The sequence below is a fragment of the Populus euphratica genome, unplaced genomic scaffold (genome assembly GCF_000495115.2).
Source record: "Populus euphratica unplaced genomic scaffold, PopEup_1.0 scaffold1.1, whole genome shotgun sequence".
NCBI lineage: Eukaryota > Viridiplantae > Streptophyta > Magnoliopsida > Malpighiales > Salicaceae > Populus > Populus euphratica.
This window is the reverse complement of record NW_011499845.1, coordinates 2,668,402-2,693,567: the sequence shown is the minus strand read 5'-3', so window position 1 is coordinate 2,693,567 and position 25,166 is coordinate 2,668,402. Positions and strand designations below refer to the sequence as shown.

At 34.1% G+C, this 25,166-nt stretch overlaps 2 protein-coding genes across 2 annotated transcripts in view; both read left to right on the top strand.

Moving 5' to 3' along the window:
• The first annotated feature begins 10,150 nt into the window (after positions 1 to 10,150).
• On the top strand, positions 10,151 to 12,955 carry LOC105117079 (uncharacterized). The gene is made up of 5 exons (XM_011014657.1): positions 10,151 to 10,980; positions 11,116 to 11,173; positions 11,253 to 11,336; positions 11,428 to 11,563; positions 12,054 to 12,955. The coding sequence occupies exons 1-5, from the start codon at positions 10,341 to 10,343 to the stop codon at positions 12,342 to 12,344; spliced, it is 1,209 nt and encodes a 402-aa protein (XP_011012959.1). The 5' UTR covers positions 10,151 to 10,340; the 3' UTR covers positions 12,345 to 12,955.
• Positions 12,956 to 15,299: 2,344 nt separating this feature from the next.
• NUA (nuclear pore anchor) overlaps positions 15,300 to 25,166 on the top strand; it is a 22,820-nt gene continuing 12,953 nt past the window's right edge. Inside the window, exons 1-20 of the mRNA XM_011014552.1 lie at positions 15,300 to 15,811; positions 15,906 to 16,052; positions 16,140 to 16,238; positions 16,583 to 16,711; positions 16,814 to 16,906; positions 17,000 to 17,065; positions 18,385 to 18,474; positions 18,577 to 18,654; positions 19,276 to 19,385; positions 20,745 to 20,865; positions 21,020 to 21,112; positions 21,348 to 21,396; positions 21,918 to 22,021; positions 22,102 to 22,170; positions 22,395 to 22,538; positions 22,648 to 22,749; positions 22,834 to 22,947; positions 23,041 to 23,119; positions 24,733 to 24,782; positions 24,866 to 24,939. Coding sequence (XP_011012854.1) covers positions 15,506 to 15,811; positions 15,906 to 16,052; positions 16,140 to 16,238; positions 16,583 to 16,711; positions 16,814 to 16,906; positions 17,000 to 17,065; positions 18,385 to 18,474; positions 18,577 to 18,654; positions 19,276 to 19,385; positions 20,745 to 20,865; positions 21,020 to 21,112; positions 21,348 to 21,396; positions 21,918 to 22,021; positions 22,102 to 22,170; positions 22,395 to 22,538; positions 22,648 to 22,749; positions 22,834 to 22,947; positions 23,041 to 23,119; positions 24,733 to 24,782; positions 24,866 to 24,939 — 2,117 coding nt within the window. The 5' untranslated portion in view covers positions 15,300 to 15,505. The remainder of the gene's footprint in view (positions 15,812 to 15,905; positions 16,053 to 16,139; positions 16,239 to 16,582; positions 16,712 to 16,813; positions 16,907 to 16,999; positions 17,066 to 18,384; positions 18,475 to 18,576; positions 18,655 to 19,275; positions 19,386 to 20,744; positions 20,866 to 21,019; positions 21,113 to 21,347; positions 21,397 to 21,917; positions 22,022 to 22,101; positions 22,171 to 22,394; positions 22,539 to 22,647; positions 22,750 to 22,833; positions 22,948 to 23,040; positions 23,120 to 24,732; positions 24,783 to 24,865; positions 24,940 to 25,166) is intronic.

The following is a 25,166-nucleotide window of genomic DNA, read 5'->3' as shown; positions in this document are numbered from 1 at the left end:
GACTGACATTACACCGTGGCGGATTCTCATAATTAACCGCGTTGTGGTGAATCGACATTTTTGCGAGGTGCAGGATAATCACAGTTCAATCTGATTTCGCTTTCATTTGGAGGAGTTGGGACTAGAATGTTTCCAAGCTTCACCATTGACACTGCAAGCTGGTTAAAGAGAGGTCGGGCTGCTGATTTGTGAATGCTGACACGAATGGCGCAGTTCTTGGATCCGAGTAGAGTTCTTGATCTGTTGATAGCAATCCCATTTTCTTTCCAAGATTGTTATAGGACTCCATATAAAAAATCTTTGGAGTTGTCGCATCTTGATTGATCAAGTTAGAACTCCATTTGCAACTTCTTGTCAAGTTCCTCAAGTATGGCTGTCAAGAGTAGGACAAGGCCTGCCAGTTCCTTTATAGTTAGCAAGTCTGTGCAGGATTGAATATAAATTGTTTTTTATTTAATTATATCATAAAAAAATATATGATTACAAAATAAAATATCAATATAATATTGAGATGTTGTAAAAAATTATAAATGAAAATCAAAATATTGTAATTTATGTTTTTGTTTAATGAAACTTCTCTATCAAAATAAATTTATAATAAAAAAAACACATAAAATTTATAATAAAAATCAACATGTATAGAATTTATATAAAAAAATACAAGGTTACACTTATAAAAAATCAACTTAAAAAAACAAATTTAATTTATATAAAATTTTAAAATAAAATCACAAATGAATCGTACTGCTTCTTTAAAAAATAAATATATTCAATATTATTAAAAAATATTACAAATTAATTAAAATATAAATCCAAAACTTCTTTAAAAAAATTATCAACTAATAAATAATTCATAAAAAAAAAATTAGACCAGGCCTTGGGCGGGGCCCAATCAAGAAACATTACCTGCATAAAAAAAATAGACACATCACCTGCATGCTTATTCATTCTTAGAATCCTGCCACTGTAGTTATCCAAAAATTAGGATTTTTTATTTTTTTATTTAAAAATTTATTTTTAACTCATTTTGGTTTTAAAAAACCTAAGAAATATCATAAAAACTTATTTAAATCAATTCATAATCACCAAAAAACATAAGAAACAGCCATAAAACTGAAATCCACTCAAAACAAAAATATAAAATTATCAAGCTCAAATTTGGTTTTATAAGTGTTTTTAAAATAAAAAAACACACACAATCTCAACTTTCTTTATCGTACCAAACCTTTTGATATAAAAATAATTGTTTTAATAACCAAATTCCTTACTGACAAATATTTTTTTTTAAGTTAGGATCCAACAACCTCCTCTCTATCCTCCAATTAAAACACTAACTAAAGATATAGTAAAATAAAGTTTAGTATCCAAAATAAATTTTGTAAAATTCAAGGAACCGGCTACAAAATATAAGAGACTTAAATAAATTTTTGATAGAAATTTTTAATTTAGTGCTGATATTATCTATTCTTTTACTCCAGTTCCTTTTTTTTTTCTATTCAGCATTTCCTAAAAAAAAACATGTAATTAGATTTTAATTTGATTTTAAAATGGCTTAATTGTGTATAAAATAGCTTGATGACTAAATTACAATAGTATAATTTACAGTAAAATATAATACGGTAAATAATAAAAACACCACAATCTCTAGCTTTATATATATATTATATATAATACAGTGTAGAATAGTATGGCCGACACCATACACAACTCAAAACTGAACAAGGAGAAGAGTTAAAAAAACACCGCTTCATGTTGCTTTTTAGATCGCTGGTCAGCACAGGCAATACTGACAAGAAGTTGTTGAGTATTTACTGATGGCGTTCTCCGCCTTGTTTTATAGCTGATTCGTGACGGAGTTTTGCACGCTGCAAATAATGTAAAGAAAGAAATACGCGAGGAGCACTCTCTATCCACGAATTCATGACTCGTATACATGTACAAGTAGGCAGGGACGATACTAATTTGAGCTGGCAGGGGCCTGCAAGGAAAAAAAATAAATTTACAGCCTTTCTTCTTTTATAAATTAGATTTTTAACTCTTAAAATAAATAAATAAATAAATTTTGCCCCCTCTATAATTTTTTTCTTTAGTTTCACCCTCCTAAACTAATTTTCCTAGCTACACCCTCCAAGATCCTATTTATTTTTATTTATGTTTTAGAAGTGTTTTTGAAAAAAAATAATTTTTTTACTTTAAATTAATATTTTTTTAGTATTTTAATAAAATAATATAAAAAATAATTTTTTTAAAATAAAAATATATTATTTTAATAGAAAATATTTTAAAACGAGACTTCTAAACTCCTTAAATCCCTGAGACTCCGGGGTCAGGGAGGGATGCTGTATTTAGGAGTTAATAAAGGCCTCTCGACACTGACGGCCCAGAAGAAAAGGGTGTGCTGGTGAAGAACCCACCTGGGGGCTAGGCTTTCCTGCACAAATCGGGCAGGAAATCCTAGCTGTTTTGCTCGCATTGCTGATTTTTTTTTATTATTGTTATTGTTATTTCTTTGCAATGTTTTCCAGGTGTCTTAAAGTTGTGCACCACGCGCAGATACACGAACATGCTGTCTAGTCTTTTGAGGTTTTTTTTTTTTTTTTGACTTGATAAATAATAATAGAATTGAGGATTGCAACGTATCATTTAAGCCACGGCACTTTAATTGGAAGAAAAAAGATCTCCTTTTCTTTTTATTACAGAAGAAAGGTTCGAAAAGGAATTCTTTTGGAGGTAAAGTGAATATTAATAGCAACTGAATCATGTCTCATCGGCAAATATGTCTCTCCTTTTAAATGACCTCCAATGCACAAAATGTTATGGTCTGAGGCGGGAAAGAAAAAATACGTACTGGATTGGTTTTAGATTAATTAATACAGTCATTCCAGGGATTCGTATTAAAAAGAAAAACGTAAATTCTGCGTACCAATATAATTTTTTTAAAAAGATAATTTTTCTTTTAATATATTATTAATTTTTAGAAACTTCACTTTATGTCGACAGGTTTGGTGAATTTAAATTTTTAATTTTTTTTAATATGAGCTGATTGAGAATTAAGTTACATAATTTATTTTGTTTTATTTTCTACAAAACTGTTATATTTTTTTAAAAAAATAATTTAATTATTGGTTTGAAATCTAATTTTATGATTGTTTATTTTCACTGTTATATAGTTAAATAAATAATATTTAAAAAAAAACAAGTTATTAATCTCAATTGAGTCTTGGTTTGTGGGTTTGATGTATTAATCGAGTTACCTGATTTACGAGTTTAGCGGGTTTATTTATCAAACCTTGTATTTTTTTCCTTTATTTTTAAATTTTTTTTATTTCACTCTTTTTTAATATTGATTTTGTTGGGAAATGAAATTCATGATTTATTTTTTTCCACTCCATATAAAGTTACCACAATCCCAAATAAATATTTTTTCTTATAGTTTGTACTTGATTTTGCAAGTATCTAATTTTATCATAAAATAAAATAAAAATAAATTACAAAAACAATAAATTTATTAAGTTCGTAGAAGTCCATGATTTAGGTTACAAGGTGACCAAAATTGATCAAATCTAGCATTATTTGAGTATAACAAAATTATCATTTTAAAGTTTTTTATAAGCTATGTCATGTTTTTATCAAATATTTAAATGACTCATTAAAATAAATAATTTACTTTGAATCAGCTTTTATGCAATTTAATTTGAAATTTAAGTTAAGTAAAAAGTAAAATTAATATCTTTCAAAATCATTTGATTAGATGATATTGTCCAAAAAAATCTTCATATTTTTTATATATTTTAAAGTTTTTTTAAAAAATAACCCAGCTTGCAACTAGCGAATATACTAGTATAAAAGCATGTGATGTACATTTTTTTTATTTTTAAAAAAATAATAATACTTAAAGGGTTACTAGACTTTTTTTTCAATGCGTAAAGGGGTATTTTGGAAAGCAAAAGGAGTAATTCAAGTTTGTAGAAAAAGAGTTTAAAAGATGAGATTATTGGGTAAAAAAGGGTGGAATAAAATTAACCAGTCTTTCATTTATTGTTACTTTTTCTGATTTTTTTCAATTTTCTTGAAATAATATTTTACAATTTTTTTTCGTGCTATTATAAACAGGTTTCTTTTATTAGATTTTGCAACGAAAACCCGTGCTAAGTCGGAGGTTTCTTGGGCTATGGCAAATTACTGCGAGGGGATCCAAACGATCCAAACGATCCAAACATGTAATGGACCAACTGGGAATCCATTTCCCGCCTAAACTTATCACTCTGCTGTATTTGAACTGTCGGATCAGGGCCCAAGAACACGTCTGGGTCAAACTGCAACACTGCGTTCCACTTCACTTTCGTTAGATCTAACTGTCCCCTTTTTGCTTGTTTATTTCTTTTTTATTAAGATGAACCCCGTGTATTTATTTCTTTTTTATTAAGATGAACCCCGTGTAATCTTACCTCTGACAGTATAATTTAACAGACGTGATCAGATGTAGAGAGTCACCAATCATCGACACAGGATTTGTAAGAGACCTTTTCCCAAATGCTGCGACATAGCCTTCCCTTGTCCTTCACTCTTTTTTGTGGGAAATAATTAGAGAGTAGAAAATGGGCATTTACTGGAAGGGATTACATGCAAGCTACTCCGAGGCAGTCAGATACTTCCGGCCAGTGGAAGGGCTAAAAAAATGTACACAGGCCTGGTTCAATAGTTGTATACAGTATACTTGATATGTCCAGTTTCAATAATAGCAATGCGAAAACCTTTTCCAAGTCGGAGATGGAATCTGCACACACGGCTGCGACATCTAGACTACATGCACGAGAAATGCAAAGGTGCCCGGAAATTGCAACGGTGATTCACACCAAAAACAAGTGCTTGCAGAGATGAGACATGACTCACGAGTACTGGATTGATCGGATTGTAGCAGCATTTAATGCCCAAAGGCTCTGATAACTCACCGAGGCGCAGGGATGAATGAATCGAACGTGATTTTTAAGTATTTCTGTAAATCGACAAAGCTTTCGTCCATCAACAAATGTGTTGTAGATAACTTGAGGTTCATCTTGGTTTCGAGTCCTTTTCATCTCGACAATGACTACACGCGACCTCTCCATGCTCTTCACTCACCAAGGAAACATACATGTCATGGCCCGCCTTCATTACGAATTCATCTAACGTAGAACTAATTAATAAGAACAAAAGGGGAAAAAAAGTTGAAAATCATAGGTACAGCTCTAAATCTTATCTGCTCAATCATATGCGCTTTCATTGAGTTGTGAGTAGGAAGACAAGGGCAAGCATTCATTGAGTTGTGAGTAGGAAGACAAGGGCAACTTCCTACATAATTCCTCGTCAATATTGCCTGGGAGATGTCCAAATCCCACCCTACCCTAGCTTGTTAATTTTTCTCCCGTGTAATTCGTATTGATACTAATCGAAGTCACAAAAAAGTTTCCTTTCAGGTCAGAAGTTTTCTGGGTCTTATCCAGGGGATTCCGACCACTGTTCATTGAATTTACATGTTAACCATGCAGCATCAAATTCACTTGAAGCCATACAATTCTTCTCGAACTTTGGATAATAAAAAGTTTAGAAAGATATCATAGAGTTTGGGAATTGTTAGCAACTAGCAAGTAGACTCTTGAATTGGGAAAAATAAAAAATAAAAAAATAATTGTATTATAGCATTTCTATAAACTGAATCTAGTTCTTTAACAGGGTTGAATCATTGACTGTGGTTAACTGACCAACATTTTACCAATTTAAATTTTAATGTTAACTAAATATTAAACAATTTTTTTTTTCAAATTTCAATTCATGACCAAATCCTTGAATGTTTTCATGATGCTAGCTAATTTAAACAACATGCCCGTGTGTGCATGTCTGATCAATTTCTAAACCATCCATCTTCGATTCTATTATCAAATCTAGATCTAAAAATATCCATAGAACTTTTTATCAACTTCATAGTCGGATTAAATCTGATTTGAGAGTACAAAAACCTTAAATGTTTTGAAACTTTTTGCAACTTGTCCCCACACACACACATTATATACACAAACAGTAAAATGCAGAAGAAGAACTGTGCAATTTCCCTTTCAATTCGATCAAAAACAATACATGCGGGTATGATATTAATTGATACAGAGCTGGGGGCCTGTTACGTACATCTAGAGTTCAAAAGCAATTTTATCCTTCAGTTTTTGGGGCTTATTTTAAAATATTTTTTTTATTTTTTAAAAAATATTTTTGTTATCAACATATTAAAATAATTTAAAAATATATATATAAATATAATATTTAAATATTGTAGCCATGTATATCATTTTTGTTTTCATGGGTTCGTACGTGTGTCCAGCTAGCTAGCCGCATGTAAAGTAACACCCCTCCTCTATGTGAGAGAACTAGTTATATTCCTCTTCAGCCTTGCACGCACACTAGTGCAATTATGCAAATAGTGGCTCGTTTTATTGTATCCGTATACACCAATTTTAATAGAGTCATTATCTCTGACAGGAATTATTTTTGTGTCAGGAGTTTGCTTCGGATTAAAGGTACTCGGAGATAGCGACGGTGAATAGAATGCACATCCATTTGCACGCGCTTTCCGATGAGGTTGGGGGGCACGTATTGACTTCCATGTGAATAACGCAATACAGATTTATATAAGTATATACATATCTTGAACTCCAACATATCCTTGAAAAAGAAAAATGATTTAAATGTCTTTTATTTTTACCGTGAAATATGCATGAAAAATCTCTAAATGCATGCGAGTTTAAGAATCAAAATATTTTTAATTGAGTGGGTTTGTTTTTGAGGTAGTTTTTATTGTTGTGATTTAAAAAATATATAATTAGATATTGTTAGTTTGATTTAGATATATGTTTAGTAAAAATTATGATTAATATTTATATGCATCTAAAAATATATATAAAATGTTTGGTTGTGTTTGCTTTTCAAAAATAGTTTTTACATGAAAATACATCAAAATATTTTTTTATTTTTTAAAAATTATTTTTGATATCAACACATCAAAATGATTTGAAAATACCAAAAAATTAATTTAAAGTAAAAAAATAAAAAATTTTCAAATAAAAAAAAATATTTTTGAAACACAATAACAAATAAAATTTTACAAAACTTAATTAAAAAAATATGTAAAAATTGCTTCATAAAAATTGTATTTCAAACTTAATTTTTTAATAAATTTCATAGTATAAAATATAATTTGATGTATTTTTGTATTTCTTACACAGCAAGTGTAAAAAATAAAACTAAATAAACAGGCCTAAAACTAAAACATGTATGATGAACCTGACTATATACATCCATTTTATCAACTAACAAATGAATATCTCAAGAAAAAAACAGACAAGTGTTTTAAGATTGGAAGCCTCCGATTTCGTGTATAAAAAAGGAAGCCTCCAGGAAATGAGAATCATGCGTGTTTTATAAAAAGAAGTAACAATAGCAGGAACAATAATACATGTGGACGAGGAGGCTGCAATATTACAAATTATAGCGGCATGATTTCGCCTTGGTTCTATCCGAATATTGGTTCTAATTATTGATTATAACCATAAAGTGGTGGCCATACCACATGGGATGTCTCTCTCGTGCGATAGAGTTATCAAAATATACATAATCACAGATAATAATGTCAGTGAAATAATTCCAAAACTTAAAAAAAGATGCATAGCTCCATCCAATCAGGAAAATGGGCTGCTGCCTCTCAAGTTCCTCAGTCCTTCATCACGCGTAAAATCATGTGGTGGTCGGTGATGATTGATCGAGGAATGCACCAAGCTACCATGAAAGTGAAGGTGGAGAACATAAATTACAGAGAGTGAGGATGTATAAAAAAGCAAGATGCCGCAAATGTTTGCCCATGTCTTTAAAGGAGAGGTTTATCTGCTTGCATGGAAATGCAATCTCTCAGTACATGCATTGCTGGCAGGTGGCAACTCCTCTTTTTTCCATGTGGAATGTTTTCTTTGTGCAAAATAGGAATATCTATCAATCAATCAAACATTAAGGAATAATTATGTTCATTTTGACTGTAATTAGATTAGAAAGAGCTCCTTTTCATGTTCATTGCACTTAAAAATATGTAGTTAAATCATGAATAGACTGTTCGAGTTTTGGAAAGGTACGGGAGAAACAAAAACAAAAGAGAGTAGGCAAGAGTTCACAGAACTTGTCCAATAATATCTCACAAGAGTCTTGGAAGGGACAGGGTATTTGCTCATAGAATTTGTTACATGTGATCCTTGCAAAGGACAAACATGGAAAAACTAGATTAAACTTATAGGGCATCAACGAACCTGCTGTGATGTTTTTTTTTTAAAAGATTCTCTTTGATTTAAATGTGTTATGTTACAAGTTTGACTGTACCTCAATTTCTTAATTATCATGAAAAGATTCTCATTAATTTTTCTTAAAGAATTTTTATTCGGTTTAGCTTGTATATGTCAATTATTCTTATAAATCTTAAAATTAATAATTATATAAACTTTTAGTTACTTTAAAATTTATAAAACTAATAATTTCTAGAAAATAAATCTGGAATCTCATCACCAAACCCATATGTTTCACCACCACATGAGCTGTAAAATATTTCTGACAATCTTATTGTTGAAGGTTAAAGTTAAAGAATTCTTGGGCAGGCAAAAGTTAAAGAGTAGATTTACATGCACTCGTTTCTTTCCTTGTGAGATAGTATAACTTGCAAGTTAGGTTTCCAGCCTTGTGACTTTGTAACATTATTCCAAGCAGAAGAACTCAGTCGAGGGTCCGCATTCCACAATCCATGAAACTAGAGGACTCATTCTAGAAGTTAGCGAAGATCTTCGGGCAATCAAGATTTGCTGACTACAGAAACATGAAAAAATAACCCATTCAAGCTAGCTACCAGAGTGGCCTGTTAGAATGAATTATCAGCTATGAATACACAGATTTTTAACAATTACTGCTTCTATCAATGCTAGCATTAATTTCTACCGCAACATCACGCTGCATGAAATGTTAGCTGCGCTACGCTACTTTCTCATAAGATTAATGCAAGTTAACGAAAAATGCATGTGAAGTTCAACCTAAAATATGTGCATTCTATAGTGTTTAATGTCGGTTCAGAGGAAAAAACAACCGGGACAATCAGCAGGTGGGGGGAGACCGTAGAATTTTTGCAAACTAAATTATAACCAACCTAGCTAGGAATCTACTGGGCTGGTGGCTTGCAGCTGTTTCAGGAGGTCATCATTTCGAGTGCATCTTTACGCACTATATCATGTGAAAAAAAAAGGGGGGAAAGTGGGTTTCACATCATTGCTGGTGCTCGTCATATATTGGCAAATACTTACTTGTGCTGCACTGATAGGCTGATGATGTAGGCTTCCTGAAGGAAACAAATGCGCGCAGTCCAATTTGTCTGGAAAACACATCCATGAAATTTGCACCGCACAAGTGAGCTCTCGATATGTTAATCTCATAAAGGTCTCGTGTATATATATGAATTTCTAATCCTTTTTGTTTTTGATAGGTTACTAAATCATAACCAAATTCAACCTCTAGAAGGTTCTTAATTTGTGGTTACCACAGAAGTTCTTGAGTTTTGTGCTTATGAAAGCCAAAAATCTTGCATGTTACCTTCCAATATTCACCCACCAAATGAGAAAGAGAGAGATTCCTTCCCGCTAAAAAGAATGGTCTTTTTCTTGCGTTGTTACCTTCCTTATCCATCACTCCAGCATTTTTTATCCTAAAAAGATTGGTCTTTTTTTCTTGTGTGCGTGTAATATTTTGAGTTATGCATCGCCAATTAAGTGGCACTAGGGGAAATTTCAAGAAAAAACATTTCTGTATTTTGAGGATATACCACCACAGCTAAAAAAAACCCCTTTACCAGTCCCTTGATTCTATCTTCCTCTCTAACAATAACTCAAAATATATCAATATAATTAACAGCAATGATAGCAATTAGGAGAAAAGATTAGATTAATTAATCAATGCCAATTGGCCAAGTTAGATGCGTGTGTCATGGTCACTCCTCGTGGTCTCGTTAGCAAAAAGTAATGCCCTTCACAAGAATTTGTATGGCAGACCCCAACCTCTCCATGTTACAACATACACTTCAGAGTTCATTTATGTCCCCACTCCCTTCCCTTTTATATAACCCCACATCTCTGCCATTCCCCTTCTTCAATGTCTCATCAGCTCTTCCTTTCCCTCCTTCATTAACTATCCCTCTCTGTTCCATTTTCTCATAAGCCCTCTTGTCGCATACCACTTGTACTTTACGCATTAACTTGATTAAAAATACCCTACAACACACATTTTCAACAGAAATGTGCAGCTTTAAGGCTAAGGTGACCACAGGAGTTGATACAACACCGGCAGTGGCTAGAATCAATGGCCGGCCGGTCCTTCAACCTACGTGCAATTTAGTTTCTACGCTTGAAAGGCGTAATTCTCTAAAGAAAAGAGCACCAAAGTCTCCTCCTCCTCCTCCACCACCACCAACTTTTTCTAATAAAACCAACAAGGCCTCGCCTCCTTTATCTCCAATGTCGAAGTCTCCTAGATTACCAGCTATTAAGAGAGGAAGTGATGCTAATAGCTTGAATTCAAGTTCTGAGAAGGTCGTGATCCCAAGAAACACTACAAAGACACCGACTTTAGAGAGAAAGAAGTCGAAAAGTTTCAAGGAAAGTAGCGTTGGGAGGGGAGTGCATTCTTCTTTTATTGAGGCATCATTGAGTTATTCTTCCTCTTCGATTGTTGAGGCACCAGGAAGCATTGCCGCAGTCAGGAGAGAACAAATGGCACTCCAACATGCACAAAGAAAGATGAGAATTGCTCATTATGGAAGATCAAAGTCTGCCAGGTTTGAAGATCAAGTTGTTCCTAATGATTCTTCAATCACTATGGCAACAAAGACTGATCAGGAAGAAGAAAAGAGATGCAGTTTTATCACAGCAAATTCAGGTAAGGAAAAAAAGAAGAAATGAAGTTGGCCAAATGTTTGTTATGTTCCTGAGGTTAAATTTGGTGAAAATAATTTTGAACTTGAATGAGACATCCTCTGATTATGTTCCAAACTTCCATTGTTTTTGTGTTTAGATCCCATCTATGTTGCTTACCATGATGAAGAATGGGGAGTTCCAGTCCATGATGACAAGTAAAGACTGTCCCTTTCTTTCTCTGTCCCGTTCAATTGCACAAAACCAGCTTGCTTTACATTCCTATATTTCTTGCAGGATGTTATTTGAATTGCTAGTTCTAAGTGGTGCTCAGGTTGGTTCAGACTGGACTTCAATCTTGAAGAAACGCCAAGACTTCAGGTGGGTTGTTTTTTCATAGAAAAAGACACCGAATTACATTTTTTTTATTGTTTCTCAAAATTAGCGAAAGATAATGTTTCCTCTTCTGCAGAGATGCATTTTCAGGATTCGATGCAGGAATTGTGGCCAACATTTCCGAAAAACAGATAATGTCAATCAGTGCAGAATATGGGATTGATATGAGCCGAGTTCGAGGTGTTGTGGACAACTCTAACAGGATTCTTGAGGTAAACAATTAATCTAGCTTCAAAACTCGCAAATCATTTGTCTTTTATCGCATCTTTTTCAGAATCCGCCCTGGTCCTTCTCTTCTTGGCATTCTTTCTGCACATAAAAGACGTGATCTTGCATCTTCCAAACCTTCAAAAGAACCTTTTTATTCGGTTTAAAAAGATCATGTTTAAGAGTTCATCGTTAATAAAAAAAAATGCAATGACTTGATTAGTATCAACAGCTTGTTAATTGGTCTTCCCTTTTTCCTCTGATTTAGTGAAAAGTGGTTGCCAAGCAAGCTCCGACCCGAACTCATGGTGATGGGGTACCCCACATTTTATGTCAATACCCATGGCACAAGGGGACCCTTGTTATTTAATTAGACCTTGTTTTATTAAAATAAAAAAATTGATAGTCTTCAATATTGATTAGCAAGACCTGCATTGCTAGTTTGTTTTTTGTTTTTTTTTTTTGTGAGTGATAATATCTGTGACAATATTGCAGATCAAAAAGGAGTTCGGGTCATTTGACAGATACATAAGGACATTTGTCAATAACAAGCCTATCTCCACCTCGTACAAATTTGGACACAAGATTCCAGTGAAGACATCAAAATCAGAGACTATAAGCAAAGACATGGTTAGGAGGGGGTTTAGGTTTGTTGGTCCGACCATGGTTCACTCGTTCATGCAAGCAGCAGGGTTAACCAATGACCACTTGATCACTTGCCACAGGCACATTCCATGCACCTTAATGGCAGCCGCCCGCAGGCCTACCGAGGCACAAGCTCAATAGACTCAAATTGACATTAAAAAGGGACAGAAGAATTAACAAGACATAAAGAAAGTACGCTAAAACGCATATATAGTTAAGCCCATTTTCTAACCTGGAATGGTTGTGTGTGTTGTTAGATAGGAGGAGAAATTAAAAGGGTTTGTGACTTTCTGAGATTCCCTGAGATTTTTTTCTCTTTAACAGTTTGAGTGTGTTGAAATAGATTAGGGAGAAGAAAGGGTGGCGTAGCGTTGTGGTGGAGGAGACAGATAGCATGTGCGACCGGGAGGCAATGGCATGTGTGGGGTGCCAGTTGCTTTTTATTCCATGTGGCCTAGCACACTTGCGTTATTTGAGGGGTTTTCCTTTTACAGGCTGTGTGAGATGCTTGTTGAAGGAGGGTAGGACCGCCTACCATCACCTCCGTCTCCCTCTCCTTCTCTTTAGTTGTTTTGTGTTTGAGTTTGTAATTCTCCTGTATTTTCTAACCTTGTAGCTTTTGGGAGAATATTATACCCCAAATGTGAAATGTATCTTGGATTTGGTGTGCCATTTCTTAGTGTTGTTTATTGCACTTGTCATGTGCTTCTGAAGTGCTTTCTTTTTAAATATATCCTTTTATGATTTTTAACCATGTATGAGATATCTTCTCCATGTGCCCCCTGTCCTTTTCATGCGCTCTAAGTTATATATCATAGAAAGGTATCTCGCTATTAGGGCCTCTTACAGAGGAGCTAGTCACCGAAAGCCCTCGCCGGAATTTAGTTCTTTTCAAGCATTTCTCGAAGATCTTTCTCGATTGGCGAGGGCAGTGCAGGTCCGGAGAGATCCCTTTTTTTTTTTTTTGGTATCGCCATGAAATAAGGAAGCCCGACATAGAGCAGTCGACTAAAAATAGAAGACTGCTGGCCTGACCTTCGTTGCTCATCTTTATGGTCTAAGCTGTATTACTTATTGTTGATGCCACAAGAGAAGCGCATACTCTTCAAGAATTTTCATTGGACATCAAGAGAGTGGGCGGGAATTTGACTTCTCTTGCCTTTAATGGGAGGCTCCAATTATCGTGCCCTCGGAGCGTGTTTGGTACGGGTAGTTTTTGTAACTGTAATTTGAAAAAAAATTATTTTTAATTAAAATTTATTTAATATTTATATATATTTAATTAAAATTATAGTTAAAATTAAAGTTAAATAAAAAATAATTTAATATATTTGATTAAAAAAAAATTTAAATGTGGATTAAAAATACTTTTTAAATTGAAATTATAAAATAACTAAATATATATATATATATTAATATTGATAATTTTTAATTTAAATATTGTAGATTTAATTATTTTATTATATAATGAAATAAATAATATTTTATTTAAAATATTTTTTATTATTTTATTAAACTATTTATAATTCTATCACATATAAAATTAATCCAATAAAAATTACAGTTTTTATAATTTTTTAAGTGTGTAGGTAAGTATATTATCAAGATTAAAATTAAAATTATAATCAAATTTTATAAATATTACACTATTTTGTAATGTCTTTCTAATTTTATTAAATAATACTAAACATTAATATTTTAAATAAAATAGAAAATTAATATGTTTACTGTTCACTTTTACATGCAGAGTGAATTAATTCACTCTGCTTGGCTTTTCTTCCTTTCCAAGTTCATCGAGTCCATCCCCACTCACCAATATCCTCTGTTGTGTTTCCTTCGTCATCCCCCCAAGTTCTGGCCCTAGCTTTTCCAGCTCTGCCTGGGCGACTGGTGCACTTCCTCTGGTAACAGGGGCTGATCCATTTTCATCATCTTCTTTGTTTTCTGGAGTCTCGAATGCCTGTTGGGAAGAACATGATGGATCGTCATGGGGATGTCACTGGACTATTTGGTGCACTTATGCTGATTAAAATCTTGCAGAACAAAGAATGGCATAGCTTTAGAAGCAGTTTATAGTTGCTTTCCATTCACTTGCGTTTTAAACACAAAGAACACCAAACCCCATAAACAGTAAATCATATTTTATACTTTATCAAACACCAATTTTTCTGTGATTTGCTTCAACCACATAAATAAACACCCTCGTACTCTAGTTCATAGCATCTTGGGCTTTCGTCTTTGTGATGAAATCAACATTTCCGTTTGAAAACACCCCGAGACCATACCATAGAGAGATTGTTAAAAACATGTTCACAAAATCATGTTACAAATCTAGAAACATGAAAATAAGTAAATAACCTTTGTGTGAATCGCCTCTCTTGCAGGATGACAATACTTTTGCCTGTAACTTGTTCGGAAATACGATGTTAAGGATTCCGATGACTTTCCATGGTTTTGGTGTCTGCAGGCACTAAATGCGCGTTTAATAATACGGCGCGATGTATTTTATAAAATGTTTTTATTAAAATATTTTTTAATTTTTAATATTAACATATTAAAATTATTAAAAAACACCTATAAAAATACCAATTTAATACTAATACTTTTTAAGAGAGAAAATGATTTGAAAATAAAAAACTACCACAACAGTAAATTTCCATGTTTTTTTTTTAATTTTTAATACCAGTTGATGAAAATCATTAAAAAATTTAAAGACTAAATTTCCATTTTTTTTAATTTTTATTATCAGTTGATGAAAATCATTAAAAAATTTAACATAAATGTATAGAATCATAAAAAAAGCTCCTGCAAAAAAACTAAATAAAAAATAATTTAAAAAGTAGAAGCAACCACTATGTCAAACCAATACTTAAACTCCATTTCCACTATATTTTTATGTCATTAATAATAGAACATTAAAAAATATATTTCATAGGAAAGGAGTTTGAATGTAAAGAAAAAAAAAAGCAAAAATTTAATGGCATGTAAACCCAGCAACATCGAAGCAAATCAAATTGGGTTAACGTTTAGGTTCTTTACTTTCTGGCCCAACTTAGAAGAAGCCGGAAATAAAATGCTTACAACCCACAACCCACTGCGTAGTATGTAGAGAGAGACCAAGACGCTACATTACATAGGGCTTTCTTTTCTTCCTCAACGATCGATTCCCTTCCCTTCCACTCCCATTTTCCACTCTCTTCATACACATTTGAATCAATACCCTTCCACCCCCCCACTCTCTATCCACAAAATCATAAAAAAATCGAATAAAGTGCGTTTCTGTTTTCAACTAGTGCATAGCCATGCACATCTTCATCACCGACGATGACCTCGCGCGGCACTCAAACGACGCGTCGTATGTGGCCGCGAAGGCCGACGAGTTCATCAGAGGATTACAGAGCGAACTCGAAAATGTGAGGGCTGCGGCCGATGCGGCGTCGATCACCGCGGAACAAACCTGTTCGCTTCTCGAACAGAAGTTCTTGGCTCTTTCTACCGAATTCTCGAAGCTCGAGTCTCAAAACGCACAGCTTCAGTCCTCTCTCGATGATCGCCTCTCAGAACTTGCTCAGGCACAGGCACAGAAGCATCAGCTTCACTTGCAATCTGTAAGCATTCCTATTTTCAGTTTCAGTTTCTTTGCAATGCCTACATGCCTTTTTTCCAAGCTTTTAGGGTTGTTAATTGTTTATTGTTTTGTAGATTGGAAAGGATGGGGAGATAGAAAGGTTGACGATGGAAGTTTCGGAATTGCACAAGTCGAAGAGGCAGTTGATGGAGTTAGTGGAGCAGAAGGATTTGGAGATTAGTGAGAAGAATGCTACTTTCAATGGTTATCTTGACAAGATTGTAAGTTGCCTCTGGTTGTTATTCTCTTTGGCTCTTTGATTATCCTGGCATAACTTCGCCTTAGCTTATTTTCTAATGGATGTGAAGGTCAATTTGACTGATAGAGCAGCAAATAGGGAGGCTCGAATAAGCGAACTTGAGGCAGAGTTGGCCCGTTCTCAGGCTACTTGTACTCGTCTTTTGCAGGTTGGTTTTGCGTGAATGCATGCATGGATTTATACGTGTATGTATATCTGTACGTCATACGCATACAAATTGGCTAACCTTTCCACTGTTTGGGCAAATTGGCAGAGCCATAATAGATAGTGCACGAGTTTTGTTTGGATATCCTCTCCTCTTGTTCTGTGCAGCAGCTTGATATGCACATATATTTCATTCATTTTGCAAGGATTAATACCCATTTACTATTAATGTTAATGTTAATGTTACTGGCTTTCTGTTCATATATATTGATTATTTGTACGCTTGTCTTACGTTCAGTCTGTCTAGAGTGGCATGTTGTTTAATGTTTAAAGTCTGGATTTGACCAGGAGAAAGAACTTATTGAGAGGCATAATGCATGGCTAAATGATGAATTGACTGCCAAAGCTGACACTCTCATGGAGTTACGCCGAAGGCATGCTGATCTTGAGGAGGATGTATCTACCAAGCTTGCAGATGTAATTGACTTTTATATGTTCTTTCTAGTTCTTTGTTCTTAACATTTTTCAGTAATTTTCTTTGCTGTATCTAATCTCATTGAATGATTTTAAACTCTTCAGGCAGAGAGACGGTTCAATGAAAGCTCTAGTTCATCAAAGAGGAGCATGGAAAGGGTGAAGGAGTTAGAACTGAAATTGACATCCGTGCAGGAGGTAAAATAGTTCAAAATTTTCATAAAAAATTGTGTTACATGCAATTGCTTTGGTGGCAGCTGGCTCATGAACTGTCTTTTGCCACTTGTGAAGGAATTATGCTCCTCTAGAGATGCTGCTGGAGCCAATGAAGAGCGATTGTCTGCTGAACTCTCAACTGTAAGTGTCATAATTATTTGATATCGATTGTATTTCTTCTTCTTCTTTTGGCATCGGGGTGGTGTGTAGAATGGTTGAGCTCCACATCTGTTTGCGTTTGAAAGAGTATGTGCTTGAATCTTTTCAAGTCTATGACTAAAAATAGAGACATTAAAATTTTTTATGTTGCTTTACCTGCTTTCAATTGCTGTATTTTGTTACAAGGATTGGGGGCTAGGATAAGGAGCAGGGTATTTTGCTGCAGATGCTGTGGAAAAGTTGTTAGGAATATAAGATGTGAAGGCCTTGGGGGGATGTGAGCTGCAAGTGGAGAGTGGTGGTTTTGGCAATGTTGTGCAGATGTCATTCGGTGTGAATGCTGATTGTGTTGGAGAAATGCATTGGGGTTCAGCACATGTAGTTGTACAAGATTTTGTAGCTTTAAAACCTTGTTTGGGATTTTCATCATGACTGTTTAGCCGTGACATGATGATTTGTTGGTACAATTTTAACAGGAAATGGTTATCTTAACCACTTCCTTTTCTTTTATGGCTTTGTTCATATGGAATACTGGGTGAAAAAAAATTACTGGCTTTCATTATCTTGTTTTAAGTTGACAAGAGACTGAATTCACAGTGAAGAGGAGGTTGAGTTGATTTTTGCTGCCGATGTATCAATTGTGGATATCTTGGTAGTTCATTGGGATTCAATTCGAGCCATTTAATTTTGTAGTTTGACTTTTTTTTCCTTCCCCCTTTTTCTTTCAAGTGTTCTTTTCTTTTTGTTTCTTAGTTATACTCCTTGTTTGCTTTTCCAGTATCTGGCCTTCCATTCTTTCCTCTATGGAGGCAAATCTGCATTTTGTCTAATACCTTATAAGTGCTGCTACTTTAATTCCTCTGTTTTCTGTCCAGTCAATTGTCTTTCTGGCTGTGAAAAGTTATTTTTGTAGGCACTTCTCTTTATATGCTTGTTTTCTAGTTTGGATAATTTCCTTTGGCTGTTATCTCACTGGATTTTATATTAGAGAAAAGAAAGAGCATTATTTCAAACAGCAGTGTAGTGAAAAATCAAAGTAATCATAAGTCGATTTGGTCAAGGATTTTATAAATAGAGTTGATTAATGTCTACTCGCTGTGACTTCTTAAACTCTAAGCTTCTAATGTTTTGTTTAGGTTATTTCATGACTGCCTCAACCCTTCTTGTTACATTGACAATTTCGGGTTCAATCAGTATTCATTATTATGTCTTGCATTAGATAATGACTTGTGAAATGGAGAAAATTTTGCCTATAATGTACCGAATCTTAATTTTTTAATAATTATTTCCCAACCATTTAGGTAAATAAGCTTGTTGAATTGTACAAAGAAAGCTCTGAGGAATGGTCTCAAAAGGCAGGAGAGCTCGAGGGCGTGATCAAAGCTCTAGAAGTGAGATTTTTATTCCTGTAGATTTGTTGAATTTGATCATTCGAACTAATAAATACATTTGCATTGATTCTGTATGCTAATTTTTGTTGCTTTTGCAAGCAGACACATTTGAGTCAAGTTGAAAATGACTACAAAGAGAGATTGGAGAAGGAAATATCTGCTCGAAAACAATTAGAGAAGGTCTGCTGGCGTCTGTTACCTCGCTTTCTGACCAGTATTTGTTTTTTGGATCAGCTTAGTAGGGTTTCCATTCTGTTTGTCTGGAAGTGTCAATTAGATGCTCTGTCTTTTCAAATAGATCCATTTTTTTAATAAATCTTCATGGCAGTTGATTCCCATTATCCGCTTTATTTTTCTTTTGTTGTTATTTTGTTACCTTTTGCTGTTAAGCATGCTGTGGACTCTCTTTCTTTGCTTCTTGTTCTTTGAGAATTTCAACACAGCTTTGGATTAAGAACTTGGACTGTGAGGATTGGCCATGGTTCAGAAATATGCAGCTAGTTGTAGCTAGTTATGGAGTTTTAATTTTATTAGTTCTTTTGGACAAATATTTTGGGAAAGAAACATGAGTTATATCAACTTTACCTGGCCGAGAGAAGTTTTTTCATTTTGGGCATGCATCAACTCCATTTGTCTTCTCAGCAATTACCATTTGTTCTGCTAATATGATCAGTTCTTGTTCACCATCCATTCTTTTTGGCAGAAAAGATAACAGTGTTTAGTTTGAGTGTTAATCATGTGGGGTGAGTTGTTTGAGTGCTTTTATTTTCATTATATGGGTTTTTGTTTTGTTTGTTATAGGAGGCGGGGGATTTGAAAGACAAACTTGAAAGGTGCGAAGCTGATATTGAAAGTAGCCGGAAAACTAATGAACTGAGTCTTCTTCCTCTCAACAGTTACACTACAGAAAGGTATGTTTTGATTCTTTTTTTAAATCATGGCTATTGCATGTCTATACGGTTGCTATTCATGGATGAATTTCTAGTCTCCTCACATGGGCTTATTTATCTTATGAAAAAGGTTTGTATTTATTCTTCTATTCCTTTTGTGTTATAAGAAAAACTGCTACCTTTGATTCAAAGCTCTCATTTGTATTGTTTAAAATTCATTTTGGATTTTTATTTTTTTTTTTATTATTAGTGATTATGGGAATCATTCAATACGTTTCCAATTTGATGGGGTTGTAACTTTTTGGGACTTCTCCAACTTTTTAAAGAAGTTGATGTTTGGAGATTTAACCTATAAATCTTTTCTTGTTTATCTTACTCATTATTCCACCTCTTCCTGATGCTAATCATATACTGTTGCCATTCATGGATGAATTTCTAGTCCCCTCACATGGGCTTATTTATCTTATGAAAAAGGTTTGTATTTATTCTTCTATTCCTTTTGTGTTACAAGAAAAGTTGCTGCCTTTGATTGAAAGCTCTCATTTGTATTGGTTAAAGTTCATTTTAGATTTGGATTTGTACTTGTATTATTTTTTATTATTAGTGATTACGGTAATCATTCAATATGTTTCCAATTTGATGGGGTTTTAACTTTTTGGGACTTCTTCAACTTTTTAAAGAAGTTGATTTTTGGAGATTTAACCTATAAATCTTTTCTTGTTTATCTTACTCATTATTCCACCTCTTCCTGATGCTAATCATATACTTGTGGAATTATGTGATATTCTTGCCATAACGTTTTAACCCTGATAATTTTGTAGGTCTTTTCTGGTTCATCTTACTTGTACTTGTAACCAGTCCCAAGGCTAATCTTATATGCGTTTATATACGATGCTCATAACATGATGGATTTTTTCATTGCATTGTGTCAAAGCTAATCAATGTGTCATGTTTTAAAGAGGGCTGGCCTTTTTCTTTGTCTATATTGTTTTCATTTTTTTCTTTTTGAATTTTACGAAGTGCCAACTTGGTACATTTGCTTTAATATAGATTTCAATGGAATGGAATGCCTTTTCCCTTTTAAAGAAGAAGCCTTGGGTTTGCTTCCTGTTGTTTTCTTATTGTTGATTTGGAGGAATGATGTTTTCTTATGGTTGATTCGGAGGGAAGAAAACTGGATTTTTTTTTATTTATTTTTGGAGTGGAGGGGGTGGGCATCAAATTGTTATGATGATTTGTGGTTAAGCACAGAACCTATTCAATTTTATAGGCTAAGATTTGTTTTATGGAGGCACCCTCCTGTAATTGATTATAACATGGGAATTTGCTAGTAAATTTTCAATTGCTATTTGCATTATTCCGTTCTTTCTTTTATCGCAGATGGATGGATCCACTCAATAATGATGATCTTGCTGATGGTAACGGCATGGTTGTCTCCAAGATCCCAGTTGGTGTTTCAGGAACTGCATTAGCAGCTTCTCTGCTCCGTGATGGTTGGAGTGTGAGTTGATGCAAATATACTTATCCCATGTAGACTTACACTCGCACACATGTAGTGCAGTTTTGATTTTGTATTTTCATTTTTTCATGGCTACTAGCTGGAACATATTTATTGTAATTTTGATTTTGTATTCTCAACTTTTCTTGGCTACTAGCTGGCTAAAATGTATGCAAAGTACCAAGAAGCGGTTGATGCTCTTCGCCATGAGCAATTGGGAAGGAAGGAATCTGAGGCAGTACTGCAACGGGTATGCTCTGCACTTGTACCTATGATTTTATGTGGTAATCTGGTCCAGTGATAACATGCCATTGTAAATTAGATGCCTTTCGCTTCATCTTTTTTGGATGTCCTTTCCCCTGTCCTCTTCCTGCTCCTTGTTTTCTCAGATTGTGATATGTCTTTCATTTTGTTGGAAAATATTTTCTAAGTTCTGCAGGTTGTTCCATCAACTTTACTTAAGCACGCTGGTTTTCTTTTTGCAGGTTTTGTGTGAACTAGAGGAGAAAGCAGGTGTAATTTTGGATGAAAGAGGTAAAGACATTAAATTGTGAATTAAGAAATTTGACAAGCTAATGGATTCTCTCCCAATTTTTTCTCTTTTAAATTCTTGCCTAATTTGTTTTCAGATGCGTGGAGATTTCATGACTCTTCTTGATTAGTTCATGCATTTATGCTTTTGGTCTAAGAGGAATATATGTTTGTTGCTAGTATAAATAGGCTAGCAACATTAAGGGAGTTTATTCAGTTGAATGATTTCTTGAAAAAGATTGAGCCCTTTGAAGACATACTGACATACATAGAGGTGACTCTATGATGCTCAAGGCTGATGCCATTTAGAAGATAAGGCACTTGAGCAAAAAATGAACCGGTGATTTAATATCCATGATTCCCACCATCCAGATCCTGAGCTAGTCACCTTTACCTTTTAAGTTTATTATTTACAGCAAATGCTTGATTATTTACAGCAAATGCTTGATAAGATCAATCTATTCACATATGTTTTCTCTTGAGGCATGAAATTTTGTTTTGCTGATGGAATTGCTGTTCTGCAGTTGAATATGAGAGAATGGTAGAATCATACTCTGTCATCAACCAAAAATTGCAGCACTCATTTTCTGAACAGGCAAACCTAGAGAAAACAATCCAAGAATTAAAGGTTTGCAACTTATCTAACTCTGCATGTAGTGTGTTTCTGTGGCCACTTTTTGCTGATTAGTTGATACATTTGCTTTCCAGGCAGATTTGAGGAGGCATGAACGTGGTTACAGTTTGGCGCAAAAGGAAATTGTCGATCTTCAGAAACAGGTAGGGATCAGAGGACTTTTTGCCTCCATCATCCATTAGTTTTATGGAAAGCTTGTTTTCTTCTTATCTTGGTTGTAATTGGAATGACTTGATAAGATTCTTTGAGTATATATTTTATTCTTTAATGTCACTTTTGATGTTTATGATAAATGGTTTCCTTTTTTTCCCCCCGCACATCATAAGCAGTCTCCTACTCGTCCTTAGCATTGTTTATGATGTTTTAGGTGACAGTTCTTCTAAAGGAATGTCGTGATATACAACTTCGGTGTGGATCTTCTGGGCATGACCAAGTTGATGATAGTAAAGCCATTGCTCCTGTTGGAATGGATATGGAGTCTGATCCTGAAAATGCAATCTTGGAACGCCTTGTAAGTTCACCCCTTAACTTTTTCTGGAAGACTCATCCACATGAACTTTTTTCTTTTGGCAAAACTGATCAATCATTGATTTCTTGTTTGGTTGGGACTATATATTAAGACCTTCAAGGATATAAATGGGTTAGTTGAGCAGAATGTTCAGCTCAGGAGCCTTGTGCGTAATCTTTCAGATCAGATTGAAGATAAGGAGACGGCGTTCAAGGTACCTCAGAAGAATTTTAATTGAAGTAGCTATTGCTTATAGAGGAGCTTGGGTATCTAACAGTTTATGGTGCATGGATTGCAGGAGAAAATTGAAATGGAACTTAAAAAACACACTGATGAAGCTGCCTGCAAAGTTGCTGCTGTGTTACAAAGAGCTGAAGAGCAGGGTCACATGATTGAATCACTCCACACTTCTGTAAGCTTCGGTGGACTAACATATTGTGCTTCAATTGTACTTCTGTTCTCTTTCCATTAACATCACAATTTCTTTTTTTCCTCACATGCATAGGTTGCAATGTACAAAAGGTTGTATGAAGAGGAACACAAACTTCGCTCATCTTATTCCCGCTCTTCAGATGCAGCTCCAGGTTTTCCATCTTATCTTACTTATGTTTATTGCATGCTTGACATCTCTATACTGAAGTTTTCTGTAGCTGTCTTTATTAGAACTGACAGCTGGATGTTATTGTTAAAACTACTTCTCAAAAAATTGCAAAGTGCCGATACAGTTTGACTGCCTGTTCATGCTTGAAAAACTGTTCCCTTTTCTTTAAAGTATCCTTCACTCAGAAGCACACTATTATTTCCGATTATAAACTTCTTGTGGCTTTGCTATTCTTTGGCTATTGATCAACCTATTTCACCACTGATGACTCATGTAACTCTTACTGTGTTCCGTTATTCTTATAGGTGACTTGTGCATTTATTTATACATCTTTATTATCTCAAATAACAGAACAAAAGTCTTTTTATTTAAATATTTTTCTGCCTTGGTGTGTTTTGATAAATTTTTCTATAGCTTTGCACTCATATTCATCTTGCTAGGAGCATGAGCAGATATTTTCTATAGCTTTGCACTCATATACATCTTGCTAGTCATCATATGTGTTTGGATAATCATAGTCTTATTGATTGAGAATTGTTCATTGTGATGTCCAACGTTTATGAAAAATAAATATCCTAAGTACGTTTGAAATTTGCAGTATTCTTGATATTTCAAATCGTTATAATCTTTCCCACCAGTAGGCTAAAATACTTGGTATTCTGTATTATCTTGACCTTTTCTATTGTATGCTTCTGATATTACTTTTGAAATAAAATTTCATCATGTTTTAATATGTGGGCTTTAGTTTTTCCAGTCATATGCTTGTGCTTTGTGTCCCAAGACACTTGTTGCATTCTGTTCTGAACAACAGTGTATTAGTGTGAATGGCTCATACATAGGAGCAACAAACAATAGATTGATGTGCTGGATGATAATGAAGTGGAAAGTTTATGAAACTTTCAAGGAGATGGAGGCATCCCACTTATTTAGCTGAGCCTTGCTTCATCTACGTTTATGGTTTTGTGCGTGCATCCTTTGCCATTTGTGGTTTTTGCAATTTTGGTTTCTACTAATGGAATTATCCTTCAAAAATTTTGAGTGACGTGATAACATTAGAAGAGTTGTATTCTGGAATTTTTTTTCCAGACCCTTGGAAGAAAATGTATCTCTTTTCCAAAACATTAACTGAAATAGTAATGAATCCAGCAACAGGATTAAAACTAATCACCCAAATTTGCAATCTAATAATCTATACAAGGCAGGAAGAGATAAATCAATTTATCATGTTCCATTATAATGTTTTGAGGAAGGCAATCCATCATACCACAGTTGATTTCTGTTGAGTACCTTGTATCCTTTCTCGATTCATGCTCCATAGCATTCAAATGCTGTCTCCAACTTTGTTAATATCCTCTTTTTGCAATAGTTTCCTAGTATATCCTACTTTCATTAAACATAAATATATGTGTTAACAAATATGTATGTTATGGTTACTGCTTAACTTGACATGTTAATGTTTGTAGCCCTGAAACATTTCAACCTAGGATATTTTTTGCATTACAACTTGATCTTCTCTTATCTATTTGTCACTTGATGTTATTGTGCTCTCCAAATGCTCATCTGATTTTCATGCATGATTCAATGATAACAATGCAGTTGAAGAGGATGGAAGAAGGAACCGTTTACTTCTGCTTGAAGATTCTCAGGTACGGTCAATACTGAAGTTTTTAAGATAGCCAGTGTCATGTTAATCATTCTTCTGAATGCATTCCATATGATTAAAAAACAGGAAGCTACTAAGAAGGCCCAGGAAAAGGCTGCTGAGCGATTAAGATCTCTTGAGGAAGATTTGGCGAAATCTAAGTAAAGTTCATATCCTTTTCTTTTACGGAGTTCTGCTTGTAAAATAAATTTTGTTTGCCATTGTGTACTTCCAATGTACTCAAACGCAACACCTTTATATTTTTTAAGCTTGTTACCTGTAAATAAAAAGCACTTGAATGGATCTGAAAAAATGTTGATGGCGATGCTCATTATTCTCAGTTGATTATAGTTGACATATGCGTTTAACACTGCCATCATTTCACATT